We start from the raw sequence: 23113 nt of genomic DNA on the forward strand, positions 1-23113 counted from the left end.
CAACATTCCTATGAATGGGTTTTCCAATGTGTAAAAAAAGCAACTGGTGTGTCATCAAAATGACAATTTAACGAAAGGTATCTGAATTGTAGTGTATAAATTTTGTGCAATTTGAATTAATGGTATTATTAGTATTATACCCAACTTCAAAATTTCTGATATTCAATTATGTAATATTTTGTAAAATTTTATATTAAAATTTCCCCCCTTAAGATCTTAACTATTACCTATTATTTTATTAGTTAATTTTACTTATTTATATTTTATCTCATTCGTTAGTTTACAATTATCGTTTTTTATATTTAGTATTTACATTACACTATTATATTTACAAGATTTCATCTATTGTTCATTCATTGTATTTACTCTTATTATATTAATTATTAACAATATATTCAATAAAGATGGGATGCATTACTGCAGAATTTTCCAATAATCCAAAGACTATTTAACGAAAGTTTTAGGATAATGTAATCCACAATCTTGGAAACGTACGTTTACAAACAGATATCTTATTGCTGGTGTACATAAAATAATGAGGACATTAAAACTATAGGTACTGTCGGAATTGCTGAATCGAAATTACGGCATTACAAAATATGGATTTTGCCATTTAAATATCAAAACATCAAGATCAGCATTATAGATTTACGGATTACAAATTATCTACGGCATAATAAAAAAAAATATTTACTTTCTTTGTGTAATTTTTGTATATTTGGCATAAATAATCACGGATTACGTCATTACGACATAAAGATATACGAACAAGTGAACTTTTCAAAATTTCCTGAAAATATTTGAATAATTTATTGGAAATATTCATGAATGTTTTACATTTATTTTACTACAGGTCTGATATATATTTAAAAATCAAATCTTTTTAGATTTTTTAATTTTTTTCTAGTTCCAGTAGTTGAAGGTGTAGTAGAAATGTTTTCTTTCTTGGTTTTCTGTTTGTAAAAATCAACAAATTAATATAAAGTACTTTAGAAATTTTAGCAAATTAAAAAACTTAATACGAATAAAATACCTCAATTTCTTCAACAATAAAGACATAACAATTATAAGCATGTGATACTAATAAGTTAGTAGGAAATGATACTCTAATAATCTCTTTATTAATATCACTTGTCCATAACTCTAAAGTAAAATCCAAGAAATATATTCTTAAATTTAAATTTTCTATATTAGTATCGATTAATAAGAATCTATTAATAAATCTCTTTAAGGCAAGAGCAAATGCTTTAGGAGAAACAAGTTGATGATTTATAAAATTATTAATTGAATCCTTAATTTGTTGAGTCAATGGAACTTTAAATTTATCATCAATAGTATGAATTGTAGAATTAGTAACTTGTTCTTCTATTAACTCATATATTGCTATAACATATTTTAAGGGAAATTCTTTCAAGATATCAATGAATGTTATATTATATCTTGCTAATTTAAGCCATTGATTAATAAAATCAATAATGAGTATATTATTATTCTTAATTGATAATTCTTTGATTAGACAAAGAATTTTTTCAAAAAGAAACAATAATTCATGCAAATTGATTGAATTTAATGAATTCTCTAAAATTAAAGAATTTGATGGTTGAAAAATTGCTAAAATTAATAACATTTTATCAATTGGGATAGGTTCTTGTGGTAATATATTTTTAATATCGGAAATAATTCTTATAGAATTATAAAATATTTCATGTTTAAATGTAAAATCTTTCAAATAAAATCCAGTATCTTCCTTTTCAATATAAACTTTATCATAAACTAATTCTTTAACAAGTATCATTTCAATTTGTTGTAAATCAAAAATAAAATTTTTCTCATCTTTTCTTTGGCTATAATTTAAAATCTTCTTATTATCCTCATTTATAAAGTTAGTATCTTGCATTTGAGACAATTTAATGGATTTGATATAATAAGGTGAATCTTCTAAAAATTTAAGATTTTTACATTTTCCAATTGGAATAGCGAGAGCATTATCCAAAAACTCATTATGAAATTTGATTAACCATTCCAAAATTTTGCATAAATAATTTCCTCCTTCCTTTCGCTCAATTAAACTAAAAATAACAGGACGTTCGAGATCCATGTACAATTCCTCCGGTTGATTTTGATTAATATTAGTGATAACAGAGTTCCAACTCAAGGCAAAGTCTTCAAATAAAGATTTTAAATAATTTCCATTATTAATATCATCCATTGATTCCTTTTCGATGTATTCCTTAAACGTTATAGTTTGAGCTGATTTTCTGGTTAAAACATATTCAAGTTTGGAATTTATAATCTTTACAAATCTAACGATTGGATATAGGTGTTTTATAAGCTTTAACTTATTATAATTACTAATATACGCAGATATAAAGGGATAATCATCCGAATTTTTATTAAAATCACTATTATAAAAAGTACTGAAATCTCCAAAATTCACTTGTTTAATTGAAGTCCAAAATTTCGGAAGAAAATTAATTTCATTTTCATTTTCAATCCATGGAAAATCTTCCTTTAATTTCTGAAGTTGGTTTATATCTTCTTGTTGCAAGCGTAATTCAAGTAAAAAATATGATCTGAGAGATTGAATAAACGAATGATCAATAATAACGCATTCATTAATCTCTTTAACTAGTGATCTGGATAAAGAATTATCCTCTTTTACATAATTGTCCCAGAACTTAAATATAAATTCTTTTAGGAGAGCTACTGAAGCTATTTGTTGCAATGGAAAATCTCCTTGTTTAGTAAAAGTTTCAATTGAAAATTTGAAATAAGGTGACAATTCTTTTAAATCAAATTCAGTAAAAATATTTTGAATAATTTCACAGCAAAGTTCCGCCATACTATTTTCAGAATCTTTAATTTTGAGATTTTTATTAATCATAATTAATCGATTTGAAAGTTGTAAAGCTGCTTCAGGGTTTTTAATCAGGGTGAAAAAGATTTTATCATTGTGTTGATTTTCAGTGATAAATATTTTTTCAATTATTACATTAATTAATTGAAATGGTTTTCGATTAAGTATATTTTTGTAAATAATCAGTCGTATTTCAGATTCTATAGGAATAAGGTCAAGAATTCTCATAATAAAAGATCTAATATGAGTTGAATTATTATTATAATCTAAATCATCAAATATAAACTCAATAATATCAACGTTAATAAGTTCTTGTTTTTTGGCAGTTTTTCCTAAATTAATCACCTCTTTGATTTTTTCTAACGGAATAGTATTGATTTTAAATAGATCACTACATATAAGCAATAAAGAAAGGATTGCCGAATTTTTTGTGGTATTGATTTTATTGCTTAACGATAGAATAATACTCATCTTATGTTCCCATTCATCATCATTGTTGCAAATTTTTTGTAATATAAAACCAATTGATTCTTTAAAAAGATATTGATCAAGTGTGCCATACACAATAAATTCTTCTTGTATTTTCGTAATAATAGACGGAAAATTTTCAACCAATTGTAATTGTGTTAAAATATTATCTCTATATTTCCACCAATAAAGATGAAGGAGAAATGGATCATTGACTATTTTGTCTCCAACTAAATTCCTTAAAATGAAATCTAATTCTTTTTTACTCTTTAGTTTTCTAGTAGTAGAGTAAGTTGATAATATAATCTTAATAAAATCATTATAATATAATTCTGAATATCTTTCCAAGTTTTCAAAAATTGGGTTGACAGAAAATATATTACGTAAATTATTCTTGAAATCTTCAATATGTTCTTCAATTAATTCTTCATGTAATTTTTTAGTGTTGTTATTAATATTTTCCGGGTCTTGACTCAATATATATAATTCTTCTTCATAATAATCTTCATAATAATTAATTTGATTCATAATATAATATGAAAATGGAAATCCTAGTTCATTAACTGTTGCACATGGCATTATATATTTCGAAGGTTCTGCTTTTGATAAATTATTTATATTGATTATTGTATCGTCCATTAACATTTTTTTCCATAAATCACACAACTCTAATTTCATTTCAGATTCTTCATTATTTTTAATAGTGAAAAATGTTGCTGTTGCTGATAACTTTTCAAGTGAGTATAAGATTTTTGCTATCGTTTGTTTAATAGTTGTCTTTACATAATTCTGCAATGCTAACGAAAAGGATCCAAACTGGTTTAAATAATCTTTGTTATAAGCTGTTTCAAATTGCCAATCTTCACAATTTAGAAAAATCCATTTGAAAGTTTTTGTTTTTATACATTGAATAAAATTGGTGTCGCTCAATATTTCTTTGTATAACATCCTATCAAATAAAAAGTATATTTTAATATTTTATCTATCAAATTAACATTTAAAAAAATTTCATACCTGCTGTAACTTTCATTAAAGGGTCGATATTCTATACATGAAAAGAACCACAATAATTCATCTTTAAAGAGTTTTTCAAATGGCTTAGTAGAATTGATTATTTTCTTAAAAATTTCTGAATTTATTATATCATGTAAAGAACAATCCAATAAATTACGTAATTGTATCTTTTGGTCTAAGGATTCAATCGTAATCTGTTTCCAGCCACACATGAAATTAAAGGGTGTTGAAGTTGAACTTTGATGTTCTCGGTTAATATGAAATATAATGCACGAATATTTCATAGGAATAGAGTGTTCCATTTGACTTTTCTTTGAAATAAATTCATTTCGGAATTGTTCAATAATAAATTTAGCCAACTTAATCATACAAATACAAGTAATATCATATTGAAGAATTAACAAATGGTCGGTTGATTCTAACCAAAAATGTTTTACCTACAATTGTATTCAGATTAGATCAAAATTTTATAAATTAAAATAAATAAATGAATAAATAAATATAAAGTTATATTTACCCAGTTTGAGAATTGAATTTCAGTTCTGAAAGTTGACAATCTATTTACTTGACATTTTACAAGTCCTTGTAAACAAGATTTGACATCCATATTAATATTTGAGAATGTGTTAATAATTACTAAATTTTCATTTGATGCTGCCAATGATTTTTCTTGACTGAATAACGCGAGAAAATAATCATAAAGACTATCATGATGCTGTTGATGGAAATAAACATGTTTCCACCGATTAATTTCATCTCGTTGTAAAGCTGATCGTTCAGCTCTTATGGCCCCATCAGAAGATGCTATTGCAATTAAACATTCCTTGCATTTTTCTAAAATCTCATCATCATCGGCTTCAGGATTATTCTTTGTAATATCGATAACTAAACTTAGTAAGGTTTCATCCTTATCGAACCCAATGAATAGATCCTTCTGGGTGAGTTTATTACGTAGGGTTACTTGATTAACTCCAACCAAAGTTGTCATTTGTTTTACCCAACTGTCTAAATGTTGCACAAGGTCTTTTTGTCTATCATCAAGTATGTCACTAATCGACATTTTTTGTTTTTCAAATCGACTAAGTAGTGGAGGATCAGCTGAAGGCAAGTTCTTTTCATCCATGACAAGAATACATTTGAAATTCGGTGAAACATTACTGACAGATATTAATTAAAATATTATTTAATCTTAATTCGAAAACATTATCAAACTCTTAATTAATTTATACGTAAATAGACAACTTACAGCATAGGATTGGCGTGAGCTCCAAGTGCAACTCGTGTAAAGTATTTTGGATTTTCCTTGTCACCCAGTACAATATAATTTTGATTCCATAAATCGTAAAGACTCCCTATTATGCAAAAAATAAAATTTTATTTCTTTAATTGAAGAATTTCATGCTGGAAATTGCATAATTGAATGCTAATAAAATTAAGAAATTACTATAAATTATTTCCAAGTCTGTTAGAATTAATGGTTTTCCTATCTCAACACACATCTGGATATAAAAGTAAATAAATATATCAGTAAAAACGTGGCAATAAATAGATTGAACAAATAAATTTCTCTCAGTTGATTTTTTTTTTACCATGATTCTACTTAAAACACTGTAAGAATAATCATCCTGGTCATCAGGAAACTGTGATCCTAAAATTACAATGGGATCCAAATCTCTTCGTTTAAACTGATAAGTTAATAAATCTACTATCGAGTTACTTTTACTGATAATCATTAAATGACGTGCATCAGGATCATCTAAATTTGCATCGATCAATTTTTCAACAGGAGTTGGTTTATATAACCATGGTTTATGATTATTAAATGTCTTGAGTACGTTTCCAAAATATTTTTCGTACAATTTATCATTTTCTGTTCCCCCAAAACTGCGATCCAATGCCATTTGAATATTCTCTGGGGTCATTTCATCTAATGAAAGCCGTTTGACCAATGCGTAATAGTCACGAAGACCATGAAAGTTAGGCAAAGCTTGACCATTTTTTTCATAATCCATATATGCTTTAGCTAAAGGTTCTAAAGCGCCTTTTTGTCCATGTCCAATAACCCCTGTTTTCAATAAGCATTCAGCGGTGTCAACTAAATCATCTAAACTAAATTGTGGCCTATAAAAAAGAGATATATTCATTTACGGTATATAAGAAAATTTAGCAAAATTTTTACATGATATAATACCTCTGAACAAGTAATGCGCGGCTACTCATACTATTATCTGGACGCCAATTAGATATTCCTATCACCGAAACAGTTGGTCCTGTGGCCGGATAGCTTGGCTCAAGCAGAGAATGAGGACTCGTACCAACTAATAAAATCACAACGAATGAATTCGGTTAACTTCAACTAAAAAAAAATAGATCATAAGGAAAGTGAAAATCACCATCATCAAGTAAAACAACACTAATAACTGGAAATTGCTCGGAGGTCGTTTCTTGATATTTATTTGCCTTATCAAAAACCTTTATTATACAGTCAGAAGTTGAAGATGACGATCCTTGATGTGGAATTAAATAAATCTGGGGTAGCTTTCTAAAATATTTATCATTTGAATCAGATCCACGTAAATTCGAATTTATAAGACGAATTGCCAAAGATTTCGAAGAGCCCGGAACCCCTATAAGGAACAAGGGGGTGCGTGTCAAAATGCATACAATCATAACCAAAACATTCTCTAATAAGGCTTCATTGTTAGCTGTATTAGGTGGACATTGCATTCTATTAATATAATCCTCCTGTTCTTCGCGTATAATTTTAGCAAACATGTGTTCTCCTATATAAACTTTGTGATTTTGTAATATTTGTCCCATTTTACGACGATATTGTTTACGTGAATTTTCGTCATATATTCGAGAATGATAACAAAGACTAAGTGCTAAAACATAAGTTCTGGTCAGTTTAGTCGGATTTCCAGATGGTGGATATTTATGTTCCTTCTTGTAAGCTGGACGTTTTATAAGAGAATTATAAAAGAACTTCACCAATGTTATAGCTCGTTTAACATCGCGTAAGCTAACACTGTATGGTTCTTCAACTTTTCGAATAAATTTTTGAGAAGCAAACAAGAGTTCAACAAATACGGGATGTCCTAAACTTTTTAAATCTTTAACCATTATTTCAATATATTTCAATTCATCATCTGGTTTTAAAACATCATAGTCCCATACATAATCTAAAACTTGACTGGGAAGTGGTTTTACTTGATAAATAAGATTACTTTGTTCTTCTAACTTTTTATTTGTCAAACAAGCTTCGTTTTGCATCCTTTTGCGAAAACGGTATGGATTACAAGTAGCAAATAGCCGAATATTTTGATGTATAGGTTTTCCCTTATAAACTCTGCTAGATATTAAATCTGCAAGTAAACCTATATAATTACACGTGTTGATTTCGTCAAATAATATCCACACTTTACTATTTTCTGCTATTTTCAAGGCATTATCCATAAAGATTGTAATAGCCCGTCCATCAATTCCAGCATGAAGATTAAGAATTTGAAATGGAACTTCAACTACCATAGCTAGATATGCAATTAAACTTGTCTAAGGAAGAAATAAATAAAATTGAACAAACAAAAAAATAACAAGTAGTTAAAAAATCGCATCCTATAAGCCATAACAACAGAATAAAAAAAAAAAGTACTTTTCCGCATCCTGCTTCACCACAAACTACTACTGGAATGTTTGCACGCTCTCTTAAAAGCATTAAGATCATTTTTATTAAATTATCACAAGATAAAGCATATTCAGGAAGGTTTAATTTTTCTGCTGAATTTCGTGTCATAGATTCTAACTTTGCGAAAAGGGCATTTTGAGACATTAAATTATAATCATCTAATTCCCAATTGGTTTGGTCTCCAATTACTTGACTTTTTAGTAAATTTTTAATGTCATCATGAACCTTTGTTCTGTCACGATATAAAATTGACATTATATCTGAAGTATTGGAATTGAAAAATAAAATAGGATGATTTGAATCATCCCATTGAACAATTGTACTAAGATATTCATTTTCGCCATTTGCATAAGTCTCAGATTCTAGTTGTGATTCTTTTATCTTAAAAGATCTGATTGCAAAATCTTTTGAGACATTTATTAAAGTCCTTAATATTGTAGTTTTAATAGTCGCTTTAACAATTAATTCTAGATTATTAATGGTAAGGAGTTTACTTGATGATAATCGTACTAATTGATCCGCAAGGACATTGACAAACATTTCAACAAATCGAAATGAAGAAATATCTTCAGCATTGTTATTAAAAAGATATTTTGCAATAAGATATTGACATCGTGCCGCTGGTTTTATTTCTTTATCTGGTTGAAAAAAGATTTCTTTTGAATCAATTTCGTTACGATCTAATAAATCCAAATAATTACAAGTAATTTGGATTGGACTATAAATTTCTTGTGAAACTATCAAATTTTTGATATTCCAGGTTAAATGATTGAACGATAAATATCTTGTCATAGGAAGAGAATTAAGTAAATCCTGTTTTGTATTTGAGGATATTTCGATAAATATATGTATAGGTGTATCAGATAAAGGTAAGCAAGCTATGTCAACATCGGTAAAAACCATGCCCAAAGTTAATAACTCAAACAAGAACATGTTAACATCCTCAGGATAGTCCACCGACACTATGTTGATATGTAAGCTTTCTACGGGTTGAAGTTTAAAATTTTTGAATTTCCGTACAAGCAACCTGAATTCCATACTATCACTTATTAAAAAATTACGTGGAATTTTCTTTTTAATAGAACTATCCTCCTTGATCCATTTAGTTTTTCCTTGCCCAGATAAGTCAGATGAAACACGTATAACATTCTGACACAGTTCTTTATAAATTTGATTCATAATTTTGTCATTTAAACCATTAGTTGCATGCATATTTGAAGATAATTGATCTAAAATATAATGACACATTTCATTTTCATTTTTGTAATAAATTAGCGCCAAACGATATTCCTTCTTTTGACTTTGCATTGACCTAATTTGATTAACTAAATTACGTTGTGAATTTAAATTTAACACTTCTACATTTGCAATACAAAATAATTGACCTCCATATCCATTATTTGATGCGAAGGAACTTCTTTTTATGAAAATTGTAAGTTCTTCTATAGTAGTTAAAGAAGTACATATCAAAAGCTGCCATGATTCGGGGTAATATCCGTGATTAGCATATAATGACATAATAATGTTTGGAACTCGTGATTTATCATTACAAGTAGCAATAAATAATTTATTTTTTGTAACGACATCTTGCATTACACGCTGTTCAACAGCATCAAATTTACGTGATCGCTTTGGAATATTTCTGAAAATTCTTTCTAATTCATTTCCGATTTCACAAAGGATTTCAAAATAATCTTTAGATTCACGTAAAATTCTTTGTACATCTCTATGAGATGGTGATAATTGGGCTTTGCTATTTACAAATCTAATTAATGCTTTACATTCTTCTTCATTTTCTCTATCCGAAACTTCTGATACAAAATAATCATATAACGCCAAAACATGACGAGCTGATAAGAATGTTAAATAGTAACATTTTTTATGCGCATGATCTATCATTGATTGCCTATAATTTTTTAATTAAACTTATTAATTTATTTTATGATAAAAATAAAAAAAATTCAATTCAAATAAAACATTTACCATTTCTTAAGTTCCTCCTTTAAAAATTTAAGATAATCATTCATATTGTCTGTTCCCTGTAATTTCTTTTCAAACTTTCTATAGTCAAAATGTCCCGTTTGCATTAACATAGAAACAATGCTAACTATTTCTCGTGCAATATCAACTTGAATAATAAACTGTTTCATTGCATATTTGGACGTTTCAGCATCATTATCATTCATCATAGTTATATTATTTTTGTTTGTAATAAAAAGAGCTCGTTCACGCAAATTCAAAATCTCATTAAAATTGCACATCTCATTGAATTTAGGACACTGTAAAGAAAATAAGCACTTGTCTTCTATTTGATCATATACAAATACAAAAGTTCCATTATGTACAGCATTTTTAATTTTTTCCTTAGTAACCTTTCCAGGATTTTGGCTACTTTTACATAATGCGATCTTTTCTCCTATATTATGATTCTTTCTTATAACAATTAGTAATTCCTTCAACAAACCAGCAATAGATTCTATATTTTTATTCATAAGAGAAAATAAACATTGCTTAATTTGAATAAGTGATGAAATTCTAGTTTCTTCATCTGAATAATATTCACAATTAATTAAATTTCTGGTATCAAATTCTAAATTTTTCTTTAAAAAACACACTAATTCGTCAGCATTCGACAACTCTTTAACCAATTTCCAGCAATCTTGATTAACATCAGATAGATTTCTATTAAGGTAATCAAAAAAATTACACATTTGCCCAAGTTTCATTGTATCATCTTTCAAAATACGAATTGATTTTGATAGCCAATCATCTTCATTATGCAATACTCCAAAATTTTTTACTACATTTTCTAAATTTATCAATTGTTCAATCCAATGGGGAATTCTTAATAAATTATTAAGGGCTTGTACAAATTGCTGATTTTTATTTTTATAACCTATTAAATCGAGTTCTGCGTTAACATCCGTGATGTTGTTCCAAAACAAAGACGTATCAGAGCATTTAAGTTTTTCCCATTCCTTCAATTGTTTACAAATAGTATCATATCTTTCAAAAACAACTGGTATTAATCTTTGCGATATGTATTCTACTTTTATTGCACCAGTATCTTCTCGGATGCAAGTCTCAAAGACATTTTGAAAAACTTGAGATTGATAATATTTGTAACAACGTCTTACATTGTCAAACATATTCTTCCAATAATTTGATACCATTAATTGTTTTAATTCTGAATTTTGCATATTTCGAATAAAATCATTTCTATCTATTACTTGAGCACTTGAACAAAATTTGTCAAGAAATTTGATGAACATCTCGATTTCAAGTTGAAAATATTTTCTAAGTTCCGCAATTTCTTCTTGAGAGATTATCACGTCATCCATAGATTTGTTTTTACCTATAGTTTCTTCAAAATATTGAAATATTTGCTCGTCAGAGTATTCCAATAGTAATTGTAATAATCTCATATTTATCCTTTTTTCTAAAAGTAATCTGTTAAGTTCAGTGATAGATGTTTTAATACGTTGAATATAAGCGTTTGCACGGAGTTTTTCAATGTTCCCGGTTGCATTTAATATAATAACCCATAACTTTCTAGAATTCATGATATTTATATACTGATCGGATAAATAATGTTGTAGTCTAGTCATGATATAGCACAAAATATCTTCACACATCCTAAATATTTTGTTTCACGTTAATAAAAAAAAATATATAATCACAAATAAGGATAGTAAAATGAGCTAAATACTTACGCATTTGGAATCTCTAGCGTTTTTTCTTCACAATTGCAAATCAAGAATATTCTATTAATCAACGGTTCAATTTCTTGAATAACTTTATTCAATGTTTCTTTAACAAGCTCCAAAAATAATTCTTTTACTTTTTGTTCTTTTATCTGGGCTATAAATTTTATTGCACCAATTATCTGAGATTCTGAACATCCCTTTACCCTATCTAAAGTAATTATTGTTAAGTTCTCCCAAATATTTTTCCGGTGACCAAGCAAAGGATGCATACGTTCTAAATGTTGAAATACCGAAAATATAAATATACTTTTATTGGTATTATTACTATCTAATTTGTTTAAAAGAAATATGAACCAATTTTTAGAAATGTTTGGCATCTTTTTTTCTTTTGTATCTGAAAAATCCCTACGAAACCAGTTGTCCAAAATTTCAGGAAATAAAGTTAATAGTTCTAAATTACAGGATTGAGACACAAGTTCCAATAATTGTATGATATCTTCTCTGTTCCAATTTAAACTATCATTTTGAATAAGCATTCTTATGGCATTAATATTCGGATCCGTCCACTTAGCAAGTGGACTTTTAAGTAAAAATAAAGAATGATTTCGAAAAACTTCAGTAACATTACCCTGGAGATTTATTGGAACCCTTTTAAAATGATTTTCTAAATTAACAGCATTATCATAAGAAATATTCTTTTGAATTTGATCAATTAAGGAATTGAGAATGCTCTCATCAATTACGCTATTATGGAAAAGTATATCGTTCCATAATTTGAAAAGTGAGTCATTATTATGGCATAATTGGATTAACCACTATCAAAAAGAAAAATTATGAATGAAAAGACGGACTCTGATTACAACAAATAATAGTAATAATAAATAGTTAATATCTTTACCTTCGCAAGATTAATGTAAATATCAAATTCAATATTCTTAATATAAGGACTGATCATTTCCGCCTCCTTTATAAATGTCGCCAATAAATCATCGTCATGATACTTTAGTGCTTTTAAACGATTGACAAAGGTATATCCAGGATCAACGTCCGCCGCTATTGCAAATTTCTTAAGCCAATTAAATTGATATTGAAAGGCGTTATGTTGAATTAAAGTTGTAAACGCAATATGCATTTGAACCTTTACATCTGAAAATTTTTCCTGATTATAGTTGTCAAGTGCATCAAGCAATAATTCAGATAGAAAGAATTTTGGTAATTCATAATTCGAATCCTGTCTTGAAATATGATACCCTAGAAGAAGGCATAAAAAAAGACGTTTTTCTCTCAATTTATCATCAATATGGTTGTTGATGAATTCGATATTTGATACGTTAACTGTAAGCTCATTATGAAGAGATAATAAATATTGATATTCAGTAACTTTGTCTTTAAGGTTGTAAGATCCAATAGAATTAAAAATATAATCTACAAATGCATAATCTTGAATGTCATTGAGATATATAACGTTATTTTTCCATATGGCAAATTGATTATTTCTTTCAATATCCAATATACGATTATCTTTATCGTCATTTCCTTCAAATATGAATTTTTCACTTTTCTTTGGTACGTGAATAGCAAATCTATACATAATATCATCTTTTTCTAATAAATTGGACAAGGAAATGGTTATCGGTTCAGATTGCCAATAAGTTGGACTTTCGAGGAATGGTTGACGAAGTTTTACGATAGGGTTTTCCCAATAACCTAGTTCTTTTCTATTGCCGAGAACTATGGGTTGCCCGACTTTTTCTATTCCTTCCGGTAAATGGATGTGAAATGTAAATATTTTACTTTCCATGGGATTATCTTTTCCTATGGGAAAAATATAAAAAAAAAAATTTTTACTATTTCGTTGCACAACTAATGAACTAAAAATTAGAGTTAATAAATGGCAGCACTTTAAGTAATACAGTAACAGTAATACATTGGCGTCAAGCTTCCTAAAAAGTTAAAAGGCTGTGAAAGTCAATTAATCATGAAAATCTTTCCTTTTATAGATAATTCCTGGTGGAAAACTATTACCTTTTTTGAATTTATCATAATTTCGGCCCACAACGATCGGAGTGACAATCAGGAATCTACATTAAAACGTTTGAAAAGTTTGATTGTGATAGGCAATTATATATTGGATTTAATCAATAATGAAAGATTTTTTTTGAAGTAAATAAACTAAGGATATTTAGAAATTTTGTTTATAACAAAAAGAGAAATTTGATTCGGATTGAGTTTTTTAATTTCTCTCTTTTTTATATTTGAAAAGAATTTTTAAATTTACTATATCTTAAACAAAAAAAACTTTATACAATATTTCACTTAATTAAAAGATCTTTCAGTTAAATTATAAATATGATGTAAACATATTGTTCCTTAAAAGATAATATTTACACTATAGGTGCTTATATTCTCTATAAACTTATTGCCACCCACCAAAATATTAAGTTTTATTATTTTTTGAAAAACAATCTATTTTCATAGTATAAAGCTTGCTATGTTTGAAAATGCTAAATTTCTGTTTATTTTAGTAGCGCTAATTTTCAGAAGTGTTTTAACTCGGATATCAAGCTTTTTTAAATATGCTCGTAAAGGGGTTCAAGAATTTTGTGTTACATTATATACACTAAAAGTTAACTTGAAATTTTCGATTTTATCGGAACATAGGCTGATATTACGAATATGTCAATTATGATTTAAATAGCTTTTTTCCAGCGTAACCAGCGTAACCTGGGATATTTGCATATCCATATAACCCATCTGTTTTCATTCTGCTAAAAGACAACTTTTTTTAGTGGTAAAAGCACTCCTTATACACACTTATACAAAAATTCAGCTTCCGGAACATTTGTTAATGTCAACTGAATGTAGTAATTCCGACTGCCGATTTAGCAGATAGGTTTTAACAGTAATGATAAATTTAACAATAAAGAAAATTACAAAGAGACTTTTCATTTGAAACTTTCTGCGTTTTATTAATGAAAACAACTTTGCTATCATACGAATTTTAACTTTAAACATAGATTATCATTTAAACTTTATTACAACTTTTAACTATTGTAACAACTAGCTAAAACTAAAACAATAAATGTAAAATCAATTTTAACATTTAGTTTCAGTTAAGTCAGCATCGTCAGCATCACTAATTTTATATGAGTTGGCATAAGTAAGTTTGTTAGAATCATCTGACTAATAAAATCGGATCAAAAAATTCAATGAGTAAATAATGTTTATATCTATCATATGACCCAACGCGAATCACGCGTAGCGTAAATCAATCACAATCAATCACTAATCAAAAACGCCATAATTTTTCATAGTATAAATGGGATGTTGTCATGGATTATTTTCGGCAAAACCGCCCGTCCAGATTTCAAAATATCCTTTATGGATGAATCTCGTCAACTAGAAGAAATACTAAACACTCTCGTAAATAAAAATGATGAGGAGGAGGAGCAAATAAGCGTAAAACGATTATTAAAGGGCATTAAGGCATGTAATAAATTTTTTATTTAATGTACATGCACAAATCTTATGGTTTCAGCTGGAGCTCTTCAGTTACAATGCAAAAGTTCTTTGGGTTGCACCTATTGTAAGGTCGGTTGATTCTGGAGGATGAATTGGCTATGTTCCTTACAATAGTCAAAGAGTTTTTAGTGTCTAACAAAGACGCTTCAGTAGTGTAGCATGACAATAAGGATGGAATCGAAAATCGAATCTTTTCAGGATTTTCTTTATAGACGATCAACGGTCAACCTGACATCAAATCGGTTTCTAATTTTAGCAGAATCAGCACTTAGTAGGAAGCATTGGAAATTGCTTTAAAGCCAAATGGGTTTATGCGATTCCAATCCTAATTGTCAATAGTGCTAGTAATTCTGAAGGATCTGACAGGTTTAGTCTGCAGTGCCTTTTGAAACCATTTTTAGCATTTCACAAAAAGTTTCTTCCATATTTTGTTCTTTGCTTTGATCTAACGTTACCTCTTTTTTTGAAAAGGACCATCAAACTAATCTAATTTTAAGTCCGCGAATTCTGGACGATCTTGGAGAAAGTAAGAGATATTACACTAAATGAAGCATGTGAAGTTGTGAACCATCAAACACGATAACAATGAAAACAATCCTCAAAAAATATTATTTTCTTCAGGACTATCTCGTAATGCTGTGAAGAAGAGAAAACCTCTTCACAAGTATTTGAAGAAACCCGAATAGTTCATATAATATTATATAACTTTAGTAATTACTTGTTGGTTCTAATATTAATTCTAAAACTGCAAGGTATGAATGACAAAGAAGAGTTGCAGACTTGTAAAAATTATTTGATTTGCGATACCTGCTTCAGCCTTCAGTTCAATAGTGCTATTTATTTTTGAACAAACAATCAATACATTTATTTTATCACTCTAAATAAATAAAGATGCAAATCAATTTTATGTTTTATTTTGATATTTTATTTATTGGAAAAGAATTCTTTCCATTCAATGAATAATTTTTTTCTTGAGACGGATTGTTTATTTTTTATGACGCATAATTCATATATCATTGTATAAAAATGCCTATTTTTTCAATTTTACATATTTTGTTATTTTTTAATTTATTTTCGTTACTTCTTACTTTATTTTTGTTATTTGTAAGTTTTTATATTATTTCTTCTTTCCCTTTTCTTGTTTAGGTGAGTTATGTTTTCCTTTCTCTTATAGCTCTTTTCCTTGGTAGATGTGTGGGCACGCTTCCTTTTCTTTTATTCTTTTTCTCTTTCGTATTTAGGTGGTGAGTGAATACGTTTCCCTTCTTCTCTCTTTCACTTTAATGTTATCACAATATAAAAATCCTTCTCCTACTAGGACAAACCACTTTATTCCTTGTAATATCTTTTTTCTGTATGCCCCATCTATCTTCAAATACGGTATAAAATATTAACTTCTACAAGAAAAAATTGAAACTTTTCATTAGTATATAAGAAAACAAAATTTATGATATTTTTTAATTAAATTAATCATCAAATTATTTATTATAATTATGGTATGTAATTTAAAATGTCAATTTTTATTAAACATTTTTAATTCATATGAAGAATATTTACCAGTCGCAGGTTTTTAAAGTCCATAACCAGTTTAGCAGTGGTTTAGCAACACTTATCATCAACTATCTTGCAATAAATGACCTTGATATTTTGATTGATCTATTTATTCCAGTTCTAAAAGAAAATACTATATATTTTTAGGATTATAACTAAGTAATCTATTATTTTTAACAGATAGACTGGCTGTAACCTCTTCCAAGTTCTTATTTTTTGATCAGCAAACTTTTCATCACATTCTGATTTTCTTTATTACTAATAATGTAAATGAATATTTTCGTATGTAGATGACCAATATATTGTTAATTTTGAGTAATATGATGGTGTTATATGACATTTTGACATTTGTTAGAATCTCATATTTGTTATAATTCAATTAATTTGCATGTTGACCATCTTATAGCAATTGGCAAGCCTGAAAGTTATATTCAAGTTGGTTAAGAGATAAAGTGAACCCGAATGATTTTATTAACTCTGTGAGGTACTCAGAATTTTGCTTTAGAGTTCGCTCTAAATCTTCTAAGTTTCCTGAAGGGTGTGCTGGAAGGCTTCTAAGTTGGATCGCAAGTTCATTTTTTTCATTGATGACTTGATCATGTCATTATTTGTATCCTTTAAATTATAATATTTACCCATCTTTCACATATAATATAACAAAAAATAATCAAAAATAAGCAAAAATAGAACTCTTTTTTATGCCAAAAAGAAATTCTGATTCCCTGAATCTTGACATACGTTTATTAGGGAAAATGATGAAAAAATTAAAGAAAATTTTTAAAAATCACACTAAAAGTGTCTTGATGGATATGTACGGCAGTACGGGAATATTGTTGCTATTTATATCAGATATATAAAATAAAATAGTTCATTATACAACAAAAATAAATAATTTTTGTTTGGTTTTTAAAAATATATATGAAAACTTTCAAAGTTATTTCAAATAAATTTTTTTTTTGTTTTTTAAAAGAATCTATGTGAAGACTTTTCAAAGTTATTGAAAAAAAAAAAATTTAAAAGCGATCAGCGGCTTTTACGGCTGTGTAGTGCTAGCCACAAAGTTTACTGCTTCACTTAACATAATTCCCTTGAGTACAAATAATTTTAGACTGGAATTATAAAATTTGGCCAGAATTATAAATCACAAATCACATGATGACTATAATTCTGGTCAAAATTATGATAATTTTGATCATTTATTATTCGCGTCATTTGCGTGATTCTCTAGGTTTGTAGCGGCCTCAATCGGATAAATAATTGTAATTAATTCCGGACAGAGTTAACTAAATATTTAAATTTCAACTAAAAACTATACTCTACAAGAGTAATCCGGTATCGACTGATTATTTTAATTGGTGAATCTTTTTTTATTATCTGAACCATTTCCTAAATGCCATTTTTCTAATTACACCTTCAGTTTTCCCGAAGTAAATTATCTAAATGTCAATTTCTTGAACTGGCCCTCTTCATAACGATAATACTTCTCCAACCACACTTGGATATATAATGTTGGTTCAATAGTTTGATTGGTTAAAAATCACGAGATTTTTTAAAATATTGATCAAATAATCATCTTCGTGCTAAATGGCCACTAAATGATCTTTTAATAATCATATAAATGCCTGATTATGTAAATAGTTTAAATAGTTATAAAATTGTTAAAATAAACTTTCTTCTTTTTATTCGATATAATTTATAATTTTGGCCATAAAACGTAATTTCGGTCAGTCATGAGCGTGATATCAATTTTTGAACTGAATTTTCTGCGCATTATGGAATCACATGATGACCACGATATTTTTTTTGACTTTATATTGAAAAATTAAAACTATAGATAAGTATCAATATGGAAAAAAGCTATGATTTAGAATATAAAGTTAGAATACTTGATAAAGTGTTTTTCCTATATGTATAATGCGAAATTAATAAATGTATAATACTACTGTATTTTCCAAACAGAATAAAGTAGTAAATTTAGTAAATTGAAATGTGTTAATAAATTTATATCATTTATTTAAACCCAGTTCCTGCCCTATTTCCAATAAATGTTATTTCATAATTTGCACTTTTTTAAAATTTAATAACCAAATGAATATGTTGTGCCTCAGGTGTTGATTTGCGTCAGTTGATAGCTGACGTGCGTCATTTGTCACATAACATTAAGATATAATTAAACATTAAAATTTCCAGCCTTAAATAAATTTATTATGGAAGACCTTATTGTGTGATACAGGTGACGCGCGTCAATTATCAGCTGACGTAAATCGACACCTGAGGCACAACAAATATATTCGAATTTATGACGCAATAATTCTTTTAATTATAAACTGTAAATGGATATTGAGATTGCTTCAGGGGTTCGGTAAATAAGGATTCAAGAAATTGTCTGTTTCAGGATAATATCCAGTTCTGGAAATTGGCATACAATTAATTGAATTCGGGAAAAATAATACTATTTTCAGTATCATAACCTTAGTAAAATTTTTTACCACTTTTCAATCTATTGCATACTTTAAAAAATCCGGATTATATTTAATACTAAAATTTATTACTAATATAATTAATTGTGAAAGAAATATGACCGTTATTAGTACACGTCACAAAGATTTTTCTTTTCGTTCTTGTCTTCTCTTATTTGTTAAAAAAAATTCATTTTATACGAAAATTTATCATGTATAATAATTTTAAATTACATCAAGCAACATTATTTATGTTGATAAATTTTCACTAATAATTGTTAAGGACAATTATAAGGTTTTGAGGTTCGTTCCATAAATAGGGTTATTCATTGCATAATAGTATACAGTATTAAGTAAAATTTTAATAAAAAAAAAAATGAAAGCAGCTTGATATATCTATATATTATGCTATATAAAGTATTTGAACTATATACAGTACTACGTTTAAAAATACGACGCATTATAAATGTGTATACCACCTAATTATTTCGAAAAATAATTATAATAATCAGATTTATAATATCGGATTTATAATACTACCTTAATAATCTATCTCTAAATGAGTCAAAAGCAACTTAATAATAATGTAATACTTTAACAAACCGGTAGGCTTCTTAACAACGATCTATATTACCGAGTTAAAAAATATATATTGTCATCTAAATGTTGTGAAAATGAATTACATCTTTTAAACCTTCGAACTTTACTATCGTAAGATATTATTAGCAATAAGTCCGAAATATCTCTAACTGTCTTAAATATACAGTAATTCGGAATTACTTTTACGAACCACCATTAAAATCAGAATCAATAAATTAGAAGAAACTTTACGCGCGTTCATTCTATTGACTGAATTCCCAAGCCCAAAACCCTCCCACTTTGTAATCAAACAAAAACAAATAAAATACACCAACTATAAATATAAATCCTAGTGTAATCTTGGGAGCCAGATTAACTTCTACAGGTACTCCCCTTATTTCTGCTAGAAATCGATTTAACGCACCAGGATCAGCTGCAGGCTTCTTAAAAGTACAGCATCAACTTCATCGATATCGATTTCATCGGTCTCGTGGATCCAGTTCTTTTTGTGAAACTTTTGGAATAACTCCTCCTTAGTTATATTTAGGTTCATATATTACAATAGTAAAATCGTCCAAAGATCTATAATTTAATTTTTTCAGAATATAGGTAATTAACGCGTATGACATCTTTAACAGTTGACGTCCTAATCGCCCTATGAAAAAAGAAAAAATACACTTAAAAATTTAAAATGCGTTTAAAATTGCAATTTAAAGAAATTAGAGACGTCAAATCAACTGTCAGCTGAGCACGTCCGTCATTTGAACGTTCACCTTGATATTCCCAATAATTTGCTCGCTCGTGATGACCGACAATAGACTTAAGGTAGACACAAATATTTTATTCACATCTGGTCTTTATGCATGTATGCCGATGATTTTAAGGCAGACAAGGATCGAAGTAGAACATGCACTTGAAATTTTCATAATCCTGATACAAGAAAGTGTAAGATAACGCCTCGTGTTAAGACGTTTATATAATCAAATCATAAGAGGTAGTTTATTGTTAATTACAGTCTAAACTTAAAAAAATTTACATTAAAAAAACTTATTTAAAACTTAACCTTCCGCTATAATTAAAATGTGCTTATGTAAAAAGAAAAAGAAAAAAACATAATACAATTAATTTTTTTTTTAAAAAAAAAAAAATTGACTTAGATCAAATTTAATCTAATTTAAACTTTTTGTTTGTTCTCTCTCTTCAAGGTTGATATTATTATTTAAAGAGTCAGAACCATTTAAAATAGAATTATTAGGTATTATTAAAAATCTTTCATTGCGTACATACTGGAACAAATTACTTATTCCTCCAATACTAATGGCTAAAAAATAAAAATAAAAATAAAAATAAAAATTATTATTTTCTTTTTTTTTTTTTGAATATTAGAAAAAAATTGTAACTGATGTCATAAAAGAAATATATATATATATATTTTACCTGACAGACTGATGGCATTAAGCAAAATATAGTGAACCTAAAATTAAAAGAAATATCATTAATACTTTTTATTTCACTCCCAAAAATTATTAAAAAAAATTAGGTTTTACCTTTACTAATTCAAAAATATCATTTAACATGAGAGGAATATATTGAAAAATGAAGACTAAAATATATGTCAATACTTTGGCTAAAATTTTCTTTTCAATAATGTTACGACTGTTACGTTGTTCCACATTGACCTCCGAATGCGCAATAGATGATGAATTATCATCTTTGACATCATGAAATGTTTTTAACACGTGCACATAACAGAATACGATAGTCAATAACGTAAGGAGAATTGTGATTAATAATAACGTTGATATTAATGAATTACTGCCGTCTTTAATTCCGCACCTTTAAATATGAAAAAATAAATAAATGAGTGTCACGTGCTTATAACGAAATTATTTACGTAACTTACCAATATTTTTTAGCACCTAAATCGCGCACCGAAACCATAGGAATGATGAACGATAGAAAGCCGACCGGAAACCAAATTTTGTAATCACATTTTCCCCAATCAAAATAATATTCTTGTACCACTCTTAACCAAGTTACGAAAGATATGCTACCGACCTATAAAATAATTATTGTAAACGGGATTGAATTAAAATTAAATTAAAATTAATAGCAAAATAATTTAATTTTTCTTACCAATAACATATTTAATAGAGTGAATGAGACATTAAAAAATCCAAGAATTTCACAAAATGGGGTTGGCCATACGATAGGTTCACCGAAAGTTTCCAATACCGATACATTTGAAACAGTGTACGACTATAGAAAAGTGAATGATCAGCTTAAAAAAAAATAATAATAATAATAATTGACAAATAATTTTACTCACAAAATCAATTAAAATTATTTCTGAAAATAAAAAATCTAAATATTATAAAAATAAAATTAGTTGAAAATATGTACGCAAATATATAATATAGAATTAAAACAATTAGTAGTCTTTACCCGTAATCGCTATATAGAATGGAAATTTAATCGATAATAAATTAAAATTATCATAATCAAATTTCCATCGTAAGTAAGTACCTAAATTTTATTCATTAATTTATTTATTCATTGCGTTAAAAGTGATTAATAAATTCAAAAAAAAAAGATCCAACATGATTTAAACTATTTAAATTACATACGGTAAAATATATAAGAACTTCCCAATAAATTCAATATGTTCAATGTTAAAGGGATAATTGTCACGATATAAAAGTCAGCCATGACAGTATCAGTACTATATCCATCTGGTGGATTATTCATATTGTATTATTTATTGGTATAAAGGGGCGGGGTTAGAATAATATGACGAATTGAGTTTGAATTTTTATTTATAAACGGAATAATTTGATAAATAAGGTAGGCGAGTTATTGTGTGAGATGTATGTGGCGCGAGGGTACGAGCAATCACATTTAAATACTTAAGAGAATGTATATATTAAATCCGATACGAATTGCACGAAAGGAAAGGACCGCGCTAAAATTCTAAATATTGTTAAATTACATAGTTTTATATATGTATAAAAAAAAATCTAACTATTTTCATCTGTTTGTATAATTATTTTGTTTGTATTTTTTAATATTCGAAATAATCACTTTAACATTATGTAAAATCATATAATGAATGAAAAGGTACGATTTATGCATGTAAGATTGTTAGATACAGGTTTCATCCATTTATGCAATTTTGAATATACCCATATCGGCTGATCAGAAAAGCCCCCCATAATTTTATATGCTAATGACGATAAGTAACCCATCAGTTATATAATGAACCCATCAACTG

The 23113-nt window shown here is 27.5% G+C and overlaps 2 protein-coding genes across 2 annotated transcripts; both read right to left on the minus strand.

Moving 5' to 3' along the window:
* Positions 1–866: 866 nt before the first annotated feature.
* OCT59_021318 (uncharacterized protein) lies at positions 867–13532 on the minus strand (the record flags this gene model as incomplete). Its single annotated transcript, XM_066149795.1, has 15 exons — positions 867–953; positions 1034–4274; positions 4340–4776; positions 4857–5496; positions 5586–5691; positions 5784–5838; positions 5929–6460; positions 6531–6657; positions 6733–7891; positions 7992–9930; positions 10008–11660; positions 11738–12297; positions 12475–12546; positions 12630–12797; positions 13062–13532. The coding sequence occupies 15 exons, from the start codon at positions 13530–13532 to the stop codon at positions 867–869; spliced, it is 11247 nt and encodes a 3748-aa protein (XP_065990665.1).
* Positions 13533–21011: 7479 nt separating this feature from the next.
* Positions 21012–22590, minus strand: OCT59_021319 (uncharacterized protein; the record flags this gene model as incomplete). Its single annotated transcript, XM_025313027.2, has 8 exons — positions 21012–21163; positions 21280–21316; positions 21390–21678; positions 21746–21900; positions 21979–22101; positions 22172–22206; positions 22288–22368; positions 22470–22590. The coding sequence occupies 8 exons, from the start codon at positions 22588–22590 to the stop codon at positions 21012–21014; spliced, it is 993 nt and encodes a 330-aa protein (XP_025188280.2).
* Positions 22591–23113: the final 523 nt, after the last annotated feature.

Source organism: Rhizophagus irregularis, chromosome 3 (assembly GCF_026210795.1).
Source record: "Rhizophagus irregularis chromosome 3, complete sequence".
In the NCBI taxonomy this organism is placed as follows: Eukaryota; Fungi; Glomeromycota; class Glomeromycetes; order Glomerales; family Glomeraceae; genus Rhizophagus; species Rhizophagus irregularis.